At 39.7% G+C, this 20,715-nt stretch overlaps 1 protein-coding gene across 1 annotated transcript in view; it reads left to right on the top strand.

Moving 5' to 3' along the window:
• LOC310649274 (uncharacterized protein) overlaps nucleotides 1-13,751 on the top strand; it is a gene marked incomplete at its 3' end in the record, with an annotated part of 29,159 nt that extends 15,408 nt beyond the window's left edge. The window contains exons 7-8 of the mRNA XM_083377575.1: nucleotides 10,311-10,361; nucleotides 13,703-13,751. Coding sequence (XP_083233701.1) covers nucleotides 10,311-10,361; nucleotides 13,703-13,751 — 100 coding nt within the window. The remainder of the gene's footprint in view (nucleotides 1-10,310; nucleotides 10,362-13,702) is intronic.
• Between the last annotated feature and the right edge of the window lie 6,964 nt (nucleotides 13,752-20,715).

Raw genomic sequence — 20,715 nt, 5'->3', positions numbered from 1 at the left:
AAAGGGGCGGCAGAAGCTGCATCCCCCGAAAGAAGTCTTCGCCGAGAAAATGGGCGCTGAGACGCCTCATTCTCTCGCTCAGCGGAGACTTCTTTCGCGAGATCCAGCCTCTGCCGTGCTGCACCGAGAGAACAGCAAGCCGCCCCATTCTCTCGGCAGAGCACTCCACCGCCCCATTCTCTCGGTGGCTTGCCACCCCGTTCTCTCATCTCAGCAGAGACATCTTTCGGGGGATCCAGCCTCCAGCTGCTGCATTTCCCAGCCTCGGCTTATACTCGAGTCAATAACTTTTACCAGTTTTTTGGGGTAAAATTGGGGGTCTCGGCTTATACTCGAGTCGGCTTATACTCAAGTATATACGGTATATTAAACACATTAGAATATTATGAAACACATCCCAAAAAACTGATGGCATTGATGTTTTTGGATGCGCAGAAAACATTCGACAATGTGAATTGGCAATTCATGATAAGACAACTACAGATTATGGATTTTGGGGAGAAATTTATAAATGTAATTAAAGCAATTTACAATAAGCAAATAGCCAAAATAATGATTAATGGAGATATGACTGAAAAGATTAACAATATGAAGGGAACAAGGCAGGGATGCCCTTTATCCCCATTATTGTTTGTATTGACACTAGAGATACTAAAAAGAACTATAAGACAGAATAAGGATATAAAAGGTAAGAAAGTTAAGAGAGAAGAATATAAGCTACAAGCTTTCGCAGATGATTTAGTATTTATCTTGGAGGAGCCACTAGAGACAGGACCTGTATTAATAGAAGAAATAGAAAAATATGGTGAGGTAGCAGGTTTGAAGATTAATAAAGCTAAAACAAAAATGTTAGTGAAAAATATTACTGGGAAAAAACAGAATTGATGGGAGAGTTAGAGATACAGATTGTAAAGAAGGTAAAATATCTGGGGATTCACCTGACAGCAAGGTGTACAACAATTAAAGAAGATAACTATTATAAATTGAAAAGACAAATCGAAGTAGATCTGGATAAATGGAAAAAGGTACAACTATCATTAATGGGTAGGATTGCAATAATCAAAATGAATATATTACGATTGTTGTTTTTGTTTTCAACAATAGCAATAAGATTGGAAAAGAAATATTTTGAGGGGCTAAATAAAATAATTTTGAAATATATTTGGCAGGGGGAAAAGGCAAGGATTAATTTAAAAATGTTACAGGATGCAAGACTCAGAGGTGGGTTTAGCTTACCTAATTGGGAATTATATTACCAGGCTGCAGCGATGTCATGGATGAGAAAATGGATTTTACTGAGGAATACTAGATTATTGACATTAGAGGGACATGATTTACAGTTGGGATGGCATGCGTTCATGTGGTATGGCAAAAATAGAATACACAGCTATTTCCAGAGACATCATATCAGGAATTCTTTATTGATGATTTGGGAGAAAATAAAGAGGAAGCATTACTTGAGGATCCCAGATTGGCTCTCAACTATGGAAGCATTAATACACCCCAATATGTTTAACATGGGAAACATTATAAGATATAAAGATCTACTAACAGACACGTGGAACCTGAAAACCAAACAGCAATTAGAGGAACAAGGAATAAAGATGGATTGGTACATGAGAATGCAAATACAATCTAGATATGAAAAAGATGCTAAAATAGATGGTTTTAATTTGGGGAGAAGAGAGTTAGATGAAATACTTATGGGAACTGAAGAAAAATGGATTTAAAAATGTATAGCTACTTATTATATAGGGAATTAGAGGAGGAGCAAGTTAGGGAGTCAATGATAAAATGGTAAAAAAATTGGATATACGATTGAATTGGCAGCAATTGTGGGAAAGAAACTGTAAACTGACAATGGCGACAGCGTACAAAGAAAATATGTACAAGATGTTCTACAAATGGCATATGTCTCCAGAAAGACTAGCTAAAATGTTTAAGGACAGATCTATGAAATGTTGGAAATGCCATCAAATACCAGGCTCTTTCTATCATATGTGGTGGACGTGTGCAGAAGCTAAAACCTATTGGAACATAATCAAATCATGGATAGAAAAGATGATACAACAACATATAGAATTAAGACCAGAAATATTCCAGTTGGGTATTTTACCAGAGAAATATAGCAAAGAGAACACATATTTGATTATTCATATAACCACTGCAGCTAGGATTGTGATTGCACAAAACTGGAAGGCACTGAAAGCTCCTCCAGAAGAAGAGGTGATCAGGAAAATAATGGAATGTGCGGAAATGAATAGATTAACAATGATAATTAAAGATAGTACAGAGTCAGAGTATTATGAAATTTGGGGAAAATTTTACAAGTGGGTGAAAAAGAGAATATGCTTAAAAGACGGCTAACACCAATTTAGATGGAAGAAAAATGAGGAGATTAGGAGAGAGACCCAGGTGACACAGTATTGCATAACCGGAGGTAGTATGAAAATTTATAGGAAGTATATACCGAGAAGGTCATATTTATAGAAATATTGATGTAATAGAAAATTAATGTTATCATACCTAAAATAGACATTGAAAATCTAAGGAGAGGAGCTGCTCAGACATTACCCCTGAATTGTATCGGAAGAGGAATGGGAGGCAAGAAAGGAGATGAGAGAGTGGAGAGAGTAGAGGAGGGGGAAGGAAGTAGGAAGTAGGAAAAGAGGGGGAGAAGTGGGGAGAAACGGGAGGGGAGTGGAGAGGGAAAGAGGAGAGGAGAGGAAGAAGAGGGAAGTAGGAAAGAAAGGAGAAAGAGAGAAAGAAAGTAGAGAAGAGGGAAGAGAGAGAAGGAGGGTGGATACAGTGAAAGGGGAAATGGACGAGCAGCACCAAAACTTACGTGTATGTATCTATGTATTGCGATATATTTGTTGACTTGTTTGTGGAAGAAATGGAAAAATAAAAATGAATATATATATATATATATATATATATATATATATATATATATATATATATATATGTAGGTCTAGAGTCTCGGGTTTCTTCCCGCGTTCCTTTCATCTTCAGAAAGTTGTGGCGACGTTTCGACGAAATCCCATCCGTCATCATCAGGGCGGAGTGTTCCTCCTGCTGCTTTCAGGAGCAATGCGTGGTCTGTCTGTTCCTTTCCTTCCAACTGCCGGTGGGGCTGTGTTCCGACTGGGTGGAGGTGTGGCTGCTTTCTGATTGGGTGGGGGTGTCCTCCGACAGGGTGGAGGCGTGGTTGTCTTCTGATTGAGTGGAGGCGTGGCTGTCTTCTGATTGAGTGGATGTGTGGTTGTCTTCCGATTGGTTGGAGGCGTGGCTGTCTTCTGATTGGGTGGGGTGTGTTCTGAATGGGTGGGGTTTTTTGTTGTGTCGTAATATCCTGAGTGTTGTGATTTGGTGTCCTGAGGAGTGGGCTGTGTGGTGGCCTTCAGAGCTTTGGCTTGGCTCCGAGTTCGAGGACCCGCCATGCATCTCTGGTATGGGTCAGTCAGGTTCGTGTGTGCGTTCTTCTGCTTGGGTGATAGCACTTTTGCTTGACTTGTTCTGTCTTCTGTGTGGGAGAGTTTTTGTTCTGGGTGTGGATGAGTCTTGCTGGGGTTGGTGGCATTTGGGGTTGTTTGTTGGTTTTTTAAATCCTTTTTTGCTGAAATTCGTTTGTCTATCAATGCTGGTTTCCAAATGGCATGTAGGCGGGAGGTGTCGTCTCGCTTGTTCATACTGTCTGGGTGTTTTTCTATTTCAATGGCTTCTCTGATTATTCTGCTATTGAGATGTTCTATTTTGGCGATTGTTTTTGTACCTTCAAAATTGATGTTGTGTCCCGTAGTGTTTATGTGTTGTACTAGTGAAGATGTGTGATCTTTCTTCTGTACTGAGTTCTTATGTTCTTCTACACGTACCTCTATTCTTCTGTTAGTCTGTCCGATGTATGTTGCTGGACAGGAGGCGCATGGGATTTGGTATATGCCCTGGTTTTCCAGTTCTATTTTGTCTTTGGGATTTCTCAGGATGGTTGATATCTTTCTGTCAGTGTTAAATGCGGTTTTGATGTTATGTTTGCGTAGTACTTTACTGATTTTGTCGGTTGTTCCTTTTATGTAGGGCAAGATGTGTATGTGTATATGTATATGTATATGTATATGTATATATTTGTGTAAATTACTAACAAAGAATTAAAGGGAAACTGGGATGCATTTCTGACTCTTTAGTCGTCCTCAGCCAGCCATACCCTTCTGAGATTCGAACCAGGGCTGATTGCATATGAGGCAGTGTTATTTGCCTCTAAGCCACAAGGTCTCTCTCGCTCTGTTAGCTTTTTTTCTGCAAGGGAAGATATGTTTCAAATGTTAACTATTTAGATTACCTTGCTAGGCCCCAAACATGGGGCAAATCTTTATTTCCTGTTTTCAGCCTATCTTGAAGGCTATCGAACAGGCAGTAGTCACACCGGACAATTCATATATTTGTGTAAATTACTAACAAAGAATTAAAGGGAAACTGGGATGCATTTCTGACTCTTTAGTCGTCCTCAGCCAGCCATACCCTTCTGAGATTCGAACCAGGGCTGATTGCATATGAGGCAGTGTTATTTGCCTCTAAGCCACAAGGTCTCTCTCGCTCTGTTAGCTTTTTTTCTGCAAGGGAAGATATGTTTCAAATGTTAACTATTTAGATTACCTTGCTAGGCCCCAAACATGGGGCAAATCTTTATTTCCTGTTTTCAGCCTATCTTGAAGGCTATCGAACAGGCAGTAGTCACACCGGACAATTCATATATTTGTGTAAATTACTAACAAAGAATTAAAGGGAAACTGGGATGCATTTCTGACTCTTTAGTCGTCCTCAGCCAGCCATACCCTTCTGAGATTCGAACCAGGGCTGATTGCATATGAGGCAGTGTTATTTGCCTCTAAGCCACAAGGTCTCTCTCGCTCTGTTAGCTTTTTTTCTGCAAGGGAAGATATGTTTCAAATGTTAACTATTTAGATTACCTTGCTAGGCCCCAAACATGGGGCAAATCTTTATTTCCTGTTTTCAGCCTATCTTGAAGGCTATCGAACAGGCAGTAGTCACACCGGACAATTCATATATTTGTGTAAATTACTAACAAAGAATTAAAGGGAAACTGGGATGCATTTCTGACTCTTTAGTCGTCCTCAGCCAGCCATACCCTTCTGAGATTCGAACCAGGGCTGATTGCATATGAGGCAGTGTTATTTGCCTCTAAGCCACAAGGTCTCTCTCGCTCTGTTAGCTTTTTTTCTGCAAGGGAAGATATGTTTCAAATGTTAACTATTTAGATTACCTTGCTAGGCCCCAAACATGGGGCAAATCTTTATTTCCTGTTTTCAGCCTATCTTGAAGGCTATCGAACAGGCAGTAGTCACACCGGACAATTCATATATTTGTGTAAATTACTAACAAAGAATTAAAGGGAAACTGGGATGCATTTCTGACTCTTTAGTCGTCCTCAGCCAGCCATACCCTTCTGAGATTCGAACCAGGGCTGATTGCATATGAGGCAGTGTTATTTGCCTCTAAGCCACAAGGTCTCTCTCGCTCTGTTAGCTTTTTTTCTGCAAGGGAAGATATGTTTCAAATGTTAACTATTTAGATTACCTTGCTAGGCCCCAAACATGGGGCAAATCTTTATTTCCTGTTTTCAGCCTATCTTGAAGGCTATCGAACAGGCAGTAGTCACACCGGACAATTCATATATTTGTGTAAATTACTAACAAAGAATTAAAGGGAAACTGGGATGCATTTCTGACTCTTTAGTCGTCCTCAGCCAGCCATACCCTTCTGAGATTCGAACCAGGGCTGATTGCATATGAGGCAGTGTTATTTGCCTCTAAGCCACAAGGTCTCTCTCGCTCTGTTAGCTTTTTTTCTGCAAGGGAAGATATGTTTCAAATGTTAACTATTTAGATTACCTTGCTAGGCCCCAAACATGGGGCAAATCTTTATTTCCTGTTTTCAGCCTATCTTGAAGGCTATCGAACAGGCAGTAGTCACACCGGACAATTCATATATTTGTGTAAATTACTAACAAAGAATTAAAGGGAAACTGGGATGCATTTCTGACTCTTTAGTCGTCCTCAGCCAGCCATACCCTTCTGAGATTCGAACCAGGGCTGATTGCATATGAGGCAGTGTTATTTGCCTCTAAGCCACAAGGTCTCTCTCGCTCTGTTAGCTTTTTTTCTGCAAGGGAAGATATGTTTCAAATGTTAACTATTTAGATTACCTTGCTAGGCCCCAAACATGGGGCAAATCTTTATTTCCTGTTTTCAGCCTATCTTGAAGGCTATCGAACAGGCAGTAGTCACACCGGACAATTCATATATTTGTGTAAATTACTAACAAAGAATTAAAGGGAAACTGGGATGCATTTCTGACTCTTTAGTCGTCCTCAGCCAGCCATACCCTTCTGAGATTCGAACCAGGGCTGATTGCATATGAGGCAGTGTTATTTGCCTCTAAGCCACAAGGTCTCTCTCGCTCTGTTAGCTTTTTTTCTGCAAGGGAAGATATGTTTCAAATGTTAACTATTTAGATTACCTTGCTAGGCCCCAAACATGGGGCAAATCTTTATTTCCTGTTTTCAGCCTATCTTGAAGGCTATCGAACAGGCAGTAGTCACACCGGACAATTCATATATTTGTGTAAATTACTAACAAAGAATTAAAGGGAAACTGGGATGCATTTCTGACTCTTTAGTCGTCCTCAGCCAGCCATACCCTTCTGAGATTCGAACCAGGGCTGATTGCATATGAGGCAGTGTTATTTGCCTCTAAGCCACAAGGTCTCTCTCGCTCTGTTAGCTTTTTTTCTGCAAGGGAAGATATGTTTCAAATGTTAACTATTTAGATTACCTTGCTAGGCCCCAAACATGGGGCAAATCTTTATTTCCTGTTTTCAGCCTATCTTGAAGGCTATCGAACAGGCAGTAGTCACACCGGACAATTCATATATTTGTGTAAATTACTAACAAAGAATTAAAGGGAAACTGGGATGCATTTCTGACTCTTTAGTCGTCCTCAGCCAGCCATACCCTTCTGAGATTCGAACCAGGGCTGATTGCATATGAGGCAGTGTTATTTGCCTCTAAGCCACAAGGTCTCTCTCGCTTAGCCGTCTCCCTTGCAGAAAAAAAAAAAAAAAAAAAAGCTAACAGAGCGAGAGAGACCTTGTGGCTTAGAGGCAAATAACACTGCCTCATATGCAATCAGCCCTGGTTCGAATCTCAGAAGGGTATGGCTGGCTGAGGACGACTAAAGAGTCAGAAATGCATCCCAGTTTCCCTTTAATTCTTTGTTAGTAATTTACACAAATATATGAATTGTCCGGTGTGACTACTGCCTGTTCGATAGCCTTCAAGATAGGCTGAAAACAGGAAATAAAGATTTGCCCCATGTTTGGGGCCTAGCAAGGTAATCTAAATAGTTAACATTTGAAACATATCTTCCCTTGCAGAAAAAAAGCTAACAGAGCGAGAGAGACCTTGTGGCTTAGAGGCAAATAACACTGCCTCATATGCAATCAGCCCTGGTTCGAATCTCAGAAGGGTATGGCTGGCTGAGGACGACTAAAGAGTCAGAAATGCATCCCAGTTTCCCTTTAATTCTTTGTTAGTAATTTACACAAATATATGAATTGTCCGGTGTGACTACTGCCTGTTCGATAGCCTTCAAGATAGGCTGAAAACAGGAAATAAAGATTTGCCCCATGTTTGGGGCCTAGCAAGGTAATCTAAATAGTTAACATTTGAAACATATCTTCCCTTGCAGAAAAAAAGCTAACAGAGCGAGAGAGACCTTGTGGCTTAGAGGCAAATAACACTGCCTCATATGCAATCAGCCCTGGTTCGAATCTCAGAAGGGTATGGCTGGCTGAGGACGACTAAAGAGTCAGAAATGCATCCCAGTTTCCCTTTAATTCTTTGTTAGTAATTTACACAAATATATGAATTGTCCGGTGTGACTACTGCCTGTTCGATAGCCTTCAAGATAGGCTGAAAACAGGAAATAAAGATTTGCCCCATGTTTGGGGCCTAGCAAGGTAATCTAAATAGTTAACATTTGAAACATATGTATATATATATATATATATATATATATATATATATATATATATATATATATATATGTATATGTATATGTATATGTATATGTATATGTATATGTATATGTATATGTATATGTATATGTATATGTATATGTATATGTATATATATATATATATATATACATATACACATACACATACACACATACACACACACACACACACACACACACACACACACACACACACACACACACATATATATATATATATATATATATATATATATATATATATATATATAAAGAACATTTTGTCAAGAACTGTTCTTTAACTCAGACCTCTTCCCCCCATGTCATCTACATGATGCATTTATTTAAAACATCTAGTTTATACTGTTACTATTCCACTTTCATTATTATTAAAATTAACAATTCTATACACCCAAAAAACTTTACATATATAAATTAAATATAAAATAGACTGCATGCAGAATTGTAATACCCTAATTCCTCCTGGTCTAGAAAAATAGAAGATCCATTTTTAGTAGCTGAAGACATTTCAGATTCTAAGATCATTCTGAATTAAAAATTCAGATCAGGGGAAGCAGAACTAGCAATCACAGGATGCCTCCTAGTTCTAGCACTCGCTAACCTGGTTGAAAAATACAAGGCAAAAAGCACCATTCTTTCCAGACTGCTCCACTCCCCAAACCCAAATGAGAGTTTCTAGCTGGGTGCTAGAAACTGGCCAAAATTATTTGCTGCTCAAATTTGAGCAGCAGAGAGTGCCTTCCTCCCATGGAGGCATAATTTATTTTTGGTGCCCCTATTAAGGAAGATTTTATGAAGTCCTCTCACTCTCTCTACTTGCAAGTGAACTGAGTTAATGATGCTACAAAATTGATTTTCTTGCTGGCACAATAGGAATGGAGAAGTGCCAGTAGGAATGCGATGGGAATTAATTAGACATAACAATTCTCTTATGTCAATTCTGGGGCTTTTGAAATAAGAGATGATAAAGAATGGCGGGTTGGAAACAGGAGGGAAAGCTTGCATTTTAAACTAATTGGAGAATGTGATTTATGACTGCAAATTAAAGGTGGGAATTGTGCTTTGATACTATGTGTTTAGGGGAGGGGAATTCAGATTTCAGCTTCAACCATGTATGTGCCGAAGCTATGCTATTCTATTAAAGGTTCTTTAGGTAAACAATGCCTTGAAGTTCTTTGAAGAGTTTCATTTGTCAAAACCATGACAGTTAATTTACCTGCAAACTATGTTCCAACTTGACTGGGGCTTGAATAAGAAGGATTAAATATGAGGTTGATTGTCCTCTAGCCCGACAGAAGAGACCGCAATGTGAGATGAAAGAGCACCTTCTTACTGATGTCCTGTTCATAAAATTCTCGTAACTGAATTTGGAAAGACAAGAAAAGCAACTTTAAGGCAACAGTATTTGGAAGAAAAGGACTAAAATGATAGCTCAAATGCATGAGGGACCCGTAAAAAAAGCAAGCTTACATACAAGCAATAACTGGTGCAGGAAGATCTTGTGGTCCCTAGAATGGCCCATGTTACACCACTGTTCTGAGAGCTCCACTGGTTGCTGGTTTGCTTCTGGGTGCAGTTCCAAGAGTTGGCCATTATCCTTATAGGCCTGCATGGCATAAGTCAAGGTTACTTGAGGAGCAGTCGCACCCACTGAGGCTGGCCCACTCCACCACGCCAGCAGAGGAGGCAAGCTGCAGGTCCTGTCAGTCAAGGAATTTTGGCTGGTGGGGTCCAGTAGAAGGACTCTTCTCTGTTGTGGCTCCTCCCCCTTGGAAGATCTTAGCTCCTGAGATCAGCTCCCACTCTTCCGGCCTTCCACAAGGGAAAGAAGACCTGGCTCTGCCAGATGGCTGGGCCCCCCAAGAGGGGAGCATCACCCAGGAGGTGGTGGATGAATTAGGAGACAATCCCATCTCCCCCCACCTGAGCATCCTGCTCCCTGCCCATCTTATATCTTTTAGTTATCTTTTATTTATTAACTTTGTCTTTATTATAATTTCATTTTTATCATCTTAGAAATATTTATCTTTCATGGTTTTAATGCTTTCAGTGCTGTAAGCCTCCCAGGGTTGCTTTGGAACAAGATGGGTGGAATTAAATTGAATAAATAAACAAATAAATCACTAGGCCAAGCTGACCAGGTGATGATAAAATATTCAACTGCTGCCAGAGCAATACTTAAATTCTGCTTTAAATTATTATTTTTTTAATCAGGGCTTCAGGAACAGAAGAAGAAGAAGGAACTGAAGGCACTTCAAAGAAGGCGTAAGTAGCTACAGTGTGCAAGTCGGGATTATTTCTCTTTAAGAATTTTTGAAGTGGTTCAGAATGCATTTGCAGATCCACATTTATAGGATACTGAATGCATAAAACATCTAATAGCTTGCTTATTTCATTGTTCATCAGTAGAAAGAAGAAGTTATAGTAGGAAATAGGAAAAGGAAGGAGAAAAACTAGAAAAGAGCAAAACCTTTTTTACCTTTTCCAGTTCCGGAATATCAAACACCTATTACAAAACGGAGCAGATACTCCTTTATTGTCCGTTCATTGTATGTTTGTGTTGTATACATGTGGATGCAGTTTCCCATCATTTTTCTATCTATCTGATTCTAACAGTTTGGAGGCTTTTTCAGTTTTGCTTTTCAATTTAATTTAAATTGGATCCTATATTTACTCTTTGAAGAATAGTCAGAAAAGTTGCAATAAGGTATTAACAAATGGCTCTTTTTAGAAATGGAAATGGTAAATTAATAAAGTTCTCAGCTGGAGCACTATATAATTAAAACAGCATGAAATCTAAAATGAAAGATAAAACAATAAAACTATTATTCCTTTCTAACTCTAACTCCAAATGGATAAAAATATAAAAAAGGGATGGAGATTTTTTCCTTAGAAGATTTTCTTTTGTGTGGCTTCTTTGTTAGAATGCAGGACATACAAAGCAAAGATACGCTTAGTGGGTATGAAAAACTAGCTTCGAGCATCCGTTATTTTTAGGTGGTTCTAGAGTTTATTAATAGATTCATTTTGGGGGGATGATATTTTCCAATGTCTGTTAAAATATACAATGATTGCTTTAATAGAATCTGGAATTGCAGATTTAACAAAAGCAATAGCACTTAAACTTGCACGCCACCCCAGAGTGCTTTACAGCAGGACTTTTGAACCAGTGGTACGTGTATCACCTGTGGTGCCATTGGCAGCTGGCAGGTGGTACGCGACCCTGCCTAGCCTACACAAGAGTAGTGGGGGAGCTGCAGGGCTGCTGGGCCAAGACAAAGGCCCCAGGATGGGCACTTCCGGCACACCCGGGAGAGAAAGGAGGGTGGGGGGCGGAGACAGGAGAGGCTATAAAAGGAGGCAGTTTGGGCTGGAGAGGTAGAGAAAAAAAAGACTCCAGAGAAAGAGACAGACGAGAAAAGGCTTTTGTTAGAGAAGCGATGAGGAGAAAGATAGAGGGGGAAATGCTTTCTGGGAGAAGTGTGTGTGAGAGAGAGACAGCGAGGGTGAAGGAAAAAAGGAAAAATGTGAGGGGGAGAAAGGAAAAAGAAAAGGCATAGACTTCCACTTTCTCTGCTGCAGTAGAAGGAAGCATTAATATTGAACCTCAACTTTGTACTTTTCCATATTATAAACTAGCCATTTCTATAACAACAAATGAATCTAAGAATAAAACCCAAAATCCCCCACTTTTTTTAAGTCATCAAGTTTTTGACCCCTTGCTAAGCACTGGTGGTACTCAATTATTTTCGTGCCCTAAAAGTGGTACGATCTCTGAAAAGGTTGAAAAGCCCTCCTTTACAGCCCCCTCTGATATATTTATAGTGTCAGAATAACGCCCCCAACAGTATGGGGGAAAGTATTGTTGGGAGCAATACCAACCTCAGGAAGAGAAACGGATGAGTCAACCTTGCGCTGATCAGGATGTAACTTCTGGCTGTGGGCAGAGTTACCTGCAATACTGCATACTAGTAATTAGCTGTACTGCTCAGGACAGAAAGTAATGCAAGGTAGGGGGTGAACTACAGTTGGCAAACTAGAGAAAAGGATTTGAGGATTGTTGAGAAAGGGTAGGAAGTGGGGAAAACAAACAAACGGAAACTCAAAGGATTCATTAAATTATCTCAATTGGCAAGATAGCATTGTGTTCTGCCTGTTAAAATTCTGATTTTGATGTAAGAATATGCATCCTGACCTATATAACCAATTCAAGATGAACCACAGAGAATATAGTGTGTTTTACTCCTAAGTACATTTACACTGGGATGCCATAGTAAGAATCCTTCCAAAGAGTGGTTTACTAGGGATAAACGGTACTTTGGTTTTTAACTGCATCCATTTTATTCCAAATTATATTGAAATAACTTTCATTGAGCACAGACGTTGGTTTATAGGGACAGAGAAATTTTCATTTATTTATTAAACAAATGCGTATAAGTCCCCAACTCCCATAAGGCAATTCAAGGCAGCTTAACACATTTATTAATGTTGTAAAAACTAATTTAATTCAAACATGTCAAAAAAGGGAAGCCAGAGCACAGTAGTTCTCTCCTCAGTCTTCTTGGAAGGCTTCTGGAAGCTTGTTTTACTGCTCACCTTAGGGCTTCACTTCTCTCTTTCCCTGTCCCCATCCTAGATAGAAAGTGATGCTGCCAGACCCAAAGTAGCTGTTGTGAGAAGATTCTACAGATGGTTACCGAGCCCTCTTCCCTTAAGGCGCCTGGCTACCAGAGCATTGTTGAAATTGCTTCTCATCCTGCGTTCTGCATTAGAATCCTCTTAGAGCAGCTCCTACAATGGTTAATAATCTCAGGACCTGAGCTGTCTTCTTAGCAACCGTATTTAGGCTGGGTTCACTTGAGATACTAAATACGGTTGCTTAGTTTATATCTCCAGGTGTTGTGCCAACCCAGGACACTGGGCTAATTCAATCAATGAGTTCATTTTTCATGAGGCAGTGTGTTGTGCATCAATAAAGCTCTTAGCAAGATAGGCACCAGTAGAGAAAGCTGATAGGAAAGCAAACAGTGACAACATTGCTGATTCTCTGCTTCTTAGCAGAGGGCTAACAATGTGTCCATTCTACTTTTTGTTGGAAATATGGATGAAAACACCGCTTGCGCTCTGAACACCTGCCATCCTGCCTAGTTATTCATAATCTCTCACTATTCTTTTCAAGCCCTTTCTGGCAGTGTCATTGGCTCTGACATGAAACTGAAAAATGGGTATTGAATTTCTATTATCTTCCTACCTTTAATGGCTTGAACAGTTGGAAAAGGCAAGTAGGAGCAATCAAGAGGCAGAACTTTGACAAGCCAGTCTTTGGACTCCCTTGATCTTTGCTACGTATAGTTGCTCTCTTCTGCTCTTTTCTGCATGGTAACTACTCAGCATGGCAGAAATTCAACAGGTCTGAAATACTGAAAACCTTGCTCTTCTCAGAAAAGAATAAGGATTCTCGATCGATAATAATAATAATAATAATAATAATAATAATAATAATAATAATAATAATAATAATAATAGCAGCTTGACAAAAGTTGAAGAGACCTATTAGAAGTTTTATAAGCACATTGTAATATCTTTTATTCCTTTTCTATCTACAGAAGTTCAGAAGAGGGAGAGGAGGAGGAAGATGAAGATGAAGAAGACTAAGAAGCACTGTTTATTGTTAAATATTTTATAATTAAATACATTATTTTTCATTCATCTTTGTTATTGTTACCCTTATCCTGAGGCTTAAAAATATTTCATAATAGCCATTCTCCCATCTGGAACCACTACAACTGTGTTGGGCTAAAGGTCTTATTACTCATGGCCCTAGTGGCTAGCAATGATAAAATCTATAGGTTTCGTGGTGCCAGAAGGATGTTTTACAAATGTGTAGAACATCCACATGATGTTTGTATAGTGGCAGGATTACCCCATATGTATGTATTATTTATTTATTGCATCTCTATAAAATCTTCAATAATATTTTCGGGTTCCCAAATGCAGAATACGGTATCAGATCTTTGTATATCTGTAACTAAAACTATGACTATAAACTGTGACATAAAAAATTAGCAGGGAATGAAAGAAGACTCACAGTATGACTAAAAATCCACACTTACAGTACACAATGAAAACATTAATAGGTATTAAAAAGACGGGGGGAAAACAAAATTCACTCGATGGTAAAATAAAAAATAAATAGGTGTATAAGACTATTCTCCTTTTTCAGTCAAAGCATTCCATTTTCTTCACTTCACTTGTCAGGAGCAAAAATAAATAAATAAAACAACCTTTGGAAAAGTTTTCATGGTACAAACTGAAAGATGTGAGAGGACATGCTCCTTCTAAAAATTTAGTCCCAAGTCAAAATAGCATTAGATGTTGAGTCCACAAACATCCTGGGCAGCTAATAAACCACTGGAGTGGCATAGCAAATTGCTCCGTCTCCAAAAATCTTGCAGCATTATTTGGCCTACTGAAATTTTAAGACTCTTTGAAAACAACACACTCGGGAAGATGATCGCAAGAGGGTGAAGGTGGGCAGGTTGTCAGTTGCAGGAAAAACGACAACTAGCTTATCAGCCAAAGCTGATGAAGAATGCTTATTTCTCATCACGGAGACTGCTCAGGTTTTTAGGGGCAACTCTGGTTCAGGAATAAATCTTAAGTGCTATTGCTATTTTTCAAGACTCAGACGTCAGCAAAGACATTAAGAGTATTTTCTAAGTTTTACCCAGGTAAGGTTGGACTTATATTGAATCCTTTGGTCAGGTCAGGTCATCTAATGTCATCTGATCTCTTTTGTCCAAATCATTTCTTAAAGTGGTTCTTAGTAAACTTCCAATGGTCTGTATGTGCCCAGAAACATCTTTCATGGTTTCTTATTAAATACCTTTCTCAGACAAGACACATGTCGAGATAGATCTTTTCTCACTTCCAGTGAAGACTTGACCAGCAGTTGAAACACCCAAGGAATCTTCTCTCTCTGACTGTTGTTTTTCATGGATATAAATAAGGCTGAGAATTTCTTGAAGAAAAGAGACTTGAAAGACGCTCCTGAGAAGAAAGAGGTTTCATTCCATGAAGTCAAACTAGAGGGAGTGACTTAAATTTAATGATTTAAGTAGTTAGCATGGATTTTTATAAGTTTGATATATCTATTGAAAGAAAGCTTTAGGGTAGCTTTGTATGTATAATATGAGTTTGTAAATGAATGTCTACTGTAATGCTGAATAATTCCCAAAGTTTGTAAAATACTATTGATTAAATTTCCCCTTCATGGATTACTGCCTTGCTGTGGCGAAGGGCCTTGCGTATTCAATGAAGCTATGAGCTATGTTGTGCAGGTCTACCCAAGACGGAGACGGTGTAAAAAAGATGTCGAGACTCTAGAAAGAGTACAGAGAAGAGCAACAAAGATGATTGGGGGACTGGAGGCTAAAACATATAGGGAACGGTTGCTGGAATTGGGTATGTGTAGTTTAATGAAGAGAAGGGTGAGGGGTGACATGATAGCAGTGTTCCAATATCTTGGGCCGCCACAAAGAAGAGAGAGTCAAGCTATTCTCCAAAGCACCTGAAAGCAGGACAAGAAGCAACGGATGGAAACTAGTCAAGGAGAGAAGCAACCTAGAACTAAGGAGAAACTTTCTGACAGAACAATTAACCAGTGGAACAACCTGCCTCCAGAAGTGGTGAATGCTCCAACAGTGGAGGTTTTTAAGAAGAGAGTGGCCAGCCTACTCTAGGTTAACAGGTTTTGAGGGATTTGCATAAAGATTTTTGGTGGATTTATTTATTTAGCTATCATTGTTTAAGTGTGTTGCTTCATATCTATGTTGACTCCTGGCAACCACCTAGATTAGTCCCTGCAGTTTTCTTGGAAAGATTTAAGATGCATAAGGTGTGACTAGAACTCGCTACCTCCTGATTTCTAGCCTGATATCTAAACCACTGCACCTAACTAGGTCTAGTCTGATGTCTAAACCCACTGCCCCAAACTGGCAGTGGTGTATGCCCATGTTCAAAGAAGACAGCCTCAGCCAGAAAACCTAATTGGTATCCCCTGCAATCTATAGATGCAGTATATGAATAGATCGTCCAGATTTTGCAGTCAGCAAGAGAAACATCTGCAATTTCACACATTATTCCTTCTTGCAGAAATGTTGTGGGGTTTTTTCAATGGAATAAGAAAGTAAGCATTGTAGAATGCCACATGTTTACCTCTATAAAAAAGATTTGGATGGCTGCGGATGACTACCGATACTCCCATGTAACACCTCTACTCCGCGAGCTGCATTGGCTCCCGGTTGCCCTCCGGGGGAGATTCAAGGTGCTAGTGATGACCTATAAAGCCCTAAATGGCTTGGGTCCAGGATATCTGAGGGAACACCTGCTGCCGGCATCAAGCTCCCTTCGTCCAGTGCGCTTCCACAGGGAGGGTCTTCTCAGGGTGCCACCGGTAAGAGATTGCTGGCAGACGACACCCAGGTATAGGGCCTTCTCAGTGGGTGCGCCTGCCCTTTGGAACCAGCTGCCAGTGGAGCTTAGGACAGCCCCCGACCTCCATTCATTCCGCCGGGACCTGAAGACCTGGCTCTTCGAGCTCTCTGGCCCAGGCTGAGAATTTTAACTTTAATTTTAATTTTAATTTTAACTGGGGTTTTATTTATTCAGGGACGGATATAATTTTTTTAAAATTTGTTTTTAACTTTTGTATTTTTGTTTTTAATCACCCTGTAAACCGCCCTGAGTCCTTCGGGAAAGGGCGGTATATAAATGTAATAAAATAAATAAATAAAATAAATAAATAAATAAAACCCATAACTATAAAACCATAAAATGAGAACAAACACCAGGCTTCTCAGTCATCCCCTTGGGATGTACTGCTATTGGCTTTAGACATTCTTTTCTCCATCCCTGCATCCAGGTAAAAGCCCAGGTATTGACAGCCTTCAAAAGGCTAAAAGAGTGAGTGCTTGCTGAATCATTTGGGGGTGAGTATTCCAGTGGTGGGATTCAAATATGTGAACAACCAGTTCTCTGTGTGGATGCCGCTTCCATTCTGGGCCTGGGCAACAAAAAATTAGCTACCAGTTCTGCCGAATGGGTACAAATCAGATGAATCCCACCACTAGAGTATTCCATAAGGTAGGCACAGCCACAGGCAAAGGCTCACTTCTGAGATCCCTCTAGAAAGAGTGAAAGACTCCAAGGAGGCAGATACTGTCAGGGAGAAGCGATCCCACAAATATCCTGGTCCCTGCCATGTAGGGATTTAAGGGTAATCACCAGCACCTTGAATTACACCCAGAAGGAAGCTGGCAGCCAGCACAGTTCATACAACAGAGGTGTAACATGGGCAAACCTAGAACACCCAATACTGTATGTGCCAGTGCTTTTTGGACCAGTTGAAGATTCTGAGGTGCCTTCACAGGCACTTGAAGTGATCTCCAAGAATTTAGTAATGAAAAATATAAAGATGTTTTCTAAGTTGCAGAATGGGACTATTCCCCCTCTAGTCTTACTTTGATCATGTCAGGTGGGGAATTCACTGGAGAATGTAATTACATTTGGAAGAGTTAGCAGTAAAAGGAAGCCAGGCTGTCAAACAACATGGTGGCCGTAATCCATCAAAGCTGACATCAAACAGGGCAGACAGAAACTCAAGTACTGCAAGATAAGAAGATGTGGCGAGACTTAGTCCATAGAATCGTCAAGAGTTGGACATGAGTGAATGCATCATCATCACCATCATCAAGCTTTGTCAGTTTCTTTCTTGTAATATGTTCCAAAGAGGAAAAAATGAAGAAAAATACCTGATTTTAGCACAATTAAATATCTCTTCCTCTTCTGAGGATTCTTCATTGTATAATTCTGATCCAATGTTGGATCCTGACTTCAAGAAGAAAAGTGACTTAAACTTTAATCTAGACTATTTGAGGCCTGAAATTGCAGTTGTTACTGTTGCAATATATGCATGTTCCTCTTTTATGTCTTTCAGGTCTTCAAGACAACAAGCAAATCACAAACATTTATTTGTATTTGCATAACTACCGTTATAGCATACAGTATATAGTGATATTTACAATACCAGACGGGGAGTGTGCTGTTACATCAGCTATAGAGTATTTGAACAGTCAGAATATGGAGAGGGGGTGGGCCATTCTGAAGCCTTTGTCTTTTTGCACACACCATGAGCAACCTGGCCAAGGAGAGCAAGCCAAGCAGCAGAAGCCTTGAGGAGGTAAGCACAGCCAGGCACCCCCTTGGGGAAGGCTGGGCACTTGCCTTCCACTGCCCAGAGCTCCCTGTACTGCTAGGGATCCTCTGTGGGGCCTGAGAGGGATGACAAGGCTCCTCTGGTGGACAAGGATATGGTGCTCGCCATGGTCTCACCTTTCTCTGTTGGAGACAATGGATCCCCTTCAGCCCCACCTGCTCTTTGATACCCCTGCTCTTATTCCTTCTAATTAACATTTACTATATATGAAGCTCCTGTGTGAGGTTATCCGTTGTATGGGTCAGGTGTAATTGGCATGCTGATTATATAGCTCAGTATCATGTGCATCTTGAGTGTGGACAACCAACTCATACCATAAAGTACTTGAATCAGTGCTCGAAGATTGTAGGGCAATGCATTTAAGCTCAACCCTAGCAAGACAAAGTAAATACTGATGTGGGTATGAACTTCCAGTTCTGGGAAGTTTGTATCTCTAATTCTAAATAAGGTTACACTCCCCACATGGAACTGATGTACAATTTGAAGTTCTTCTTGCACTCCTGCTCAAAATTCCTAGTCAAAGAACATGTGATAGCTGTAGCCAGGAAGGCCTTCTCACAAATTTGTCTTCTACACCAATTGCATCTCTTCCTGGATTGGGAAGCTCTTCTCATAGTCCCTTATGCTTTGATTAGCCCAGTTGCAAGCCTGCTTTTCTTTAAATACGGCTTAACTATTTCACCAAGTTTGGGGTTAGGGCAGCTTATGATCTCCCTTTGTGAGATGTTCTTATGTCTGCTGCATTTGAATAAACCTTCCCATTGCCTGATAATTGTTCTTTCTGCGGTTTTCAGCTTGTATATTGTCTATCTCTGAGAAACTGGACAGCTTTAGAATTATAAATGATAAGAACAAGCATTATAAATACATTTTCAATAGAGATGCAAAATATGGGTGTATGTAAGGCTGTGTCTTTAAAGGAAAGTTTATTCTCAAAGTAGTTTAACACTTTTAAGTATAGTTTATAAAATAAAAAGGTCCCTTATTTTAAAAAAGAAAACATTTGTAATAATTGCAGGATATTTGCTAAAATGTTTGCTGTTGGCATTTAGAATATGTAACTTCTTAATTCCTTTGAATTTTGAAAGGTGTTTTTAAAAGATGATTTGGGATTTCTAAGTAGCCCCGTAGCTACTTAGGTATTGTGATTTGTTTTCTGCTACAAGGTAATATGCTTCCTTCAAGAAAAAACACTTTTCATTGTCCAGTATAGAAAGAGGTAATCATCAATATTCATAAGCTCTATCAGAACATGTTAAAAATTAACATTTAATGCTTCTTTTCCTGGGATTTGTCTTTTAGTAACATATCAAAAATAAGAGATGGCAGTAATGGAAATAGCTTGCCAGGACCAAACAGAGCCAACTACCGGATCCCCAAAGGATCTCCTAATGGGCAAAGGGCCAGAAGAAGTAGTGAGTGAAAAGAAAAGCAATGTTTGCAAAATAGAGGAGCCAGATAAAAAGATGTTTCATGGATCATGGAAGATCCTTAATGATGTGATTGCTAAAGGAACTGCCAAGGAAGACAGCGGAGAAAGGAGCTTAGCCTCAATCTCCATCATTGCCCAGGCAGAATGTAAGTGGAAAATAATATATTAATGAAAGGAGGAGGAGGAGGAGCTGAAGGTGTGAGTGTGTCATCCTTTACTAGTGTCAGATGACAAAGAGAGGATGTGCAGCATGAGATGTATTGCCACATCTACTACCCAACTTTTTTTTGTTGGGATCCTTTTGGTGTATTTTAAAAGGCTGGATGTATTCAAACTTCTATGCCCAGCCTCAAACATTACTGTAATTGTAGAAGGAATACCGATTCTCCCACTTATGACAATCTGCCTATTCAGGAGGCACTTGGTAATTCCATTGAAATTGACAGTCCATCTATCTTAAAATCAGTGAGTAAATTAAATAAAGTATTTGGATGAAAAAGGATCTCATAAAAATCTGCTGAAAAGACTGTACAAATGAACTCAATGCCCTACAAGTGGGACCCAGAGCAAGAACAACTGAAAATGCAGAGGGGACTCAAGAGCTGGATATCCAAAATACATTACATACAGCAATTACCGAAGCTTCTGGTGACATCAGCCTGGGGACTAAAAGCCCTCTGGAAGGACTAAAGAACCACCAGAATGTGGTACAGAGAGATCACGGACTTCAAAAAAATCCAAGAAAAGAAGACTTAGCTCTTAAGTCCTCAAAAAACAGGCAAGGATTATCAGAAACCATTGCAAAACTTGCAGAAGAGAAAAACAAAGCTACTTTAGATACAATAGTTCAAAAATGGTGGAAGCCTGTAGGGGGAAAAAGGCCTATGAAGGCAAAGGGGAAGCCACAGGTG

Source organism: Vipera ursinii (genome assembly GCF_947247035.1).
Source record: "Vipera ursinii genome assembly, chromosome: Z".
NCBI classification, from domain to species: domain Eukaryota; kingdom Metazoa; phylum Chordata; class Lepidosauria; order Squamata; family Viperidae; genus Vipera; species Vipera ursinii.
The sequence above is the reverse complement of the archived record's forward strand: the minus strand, read 5'-3'. Positions and strand labels throughout refer to the sequence as shown.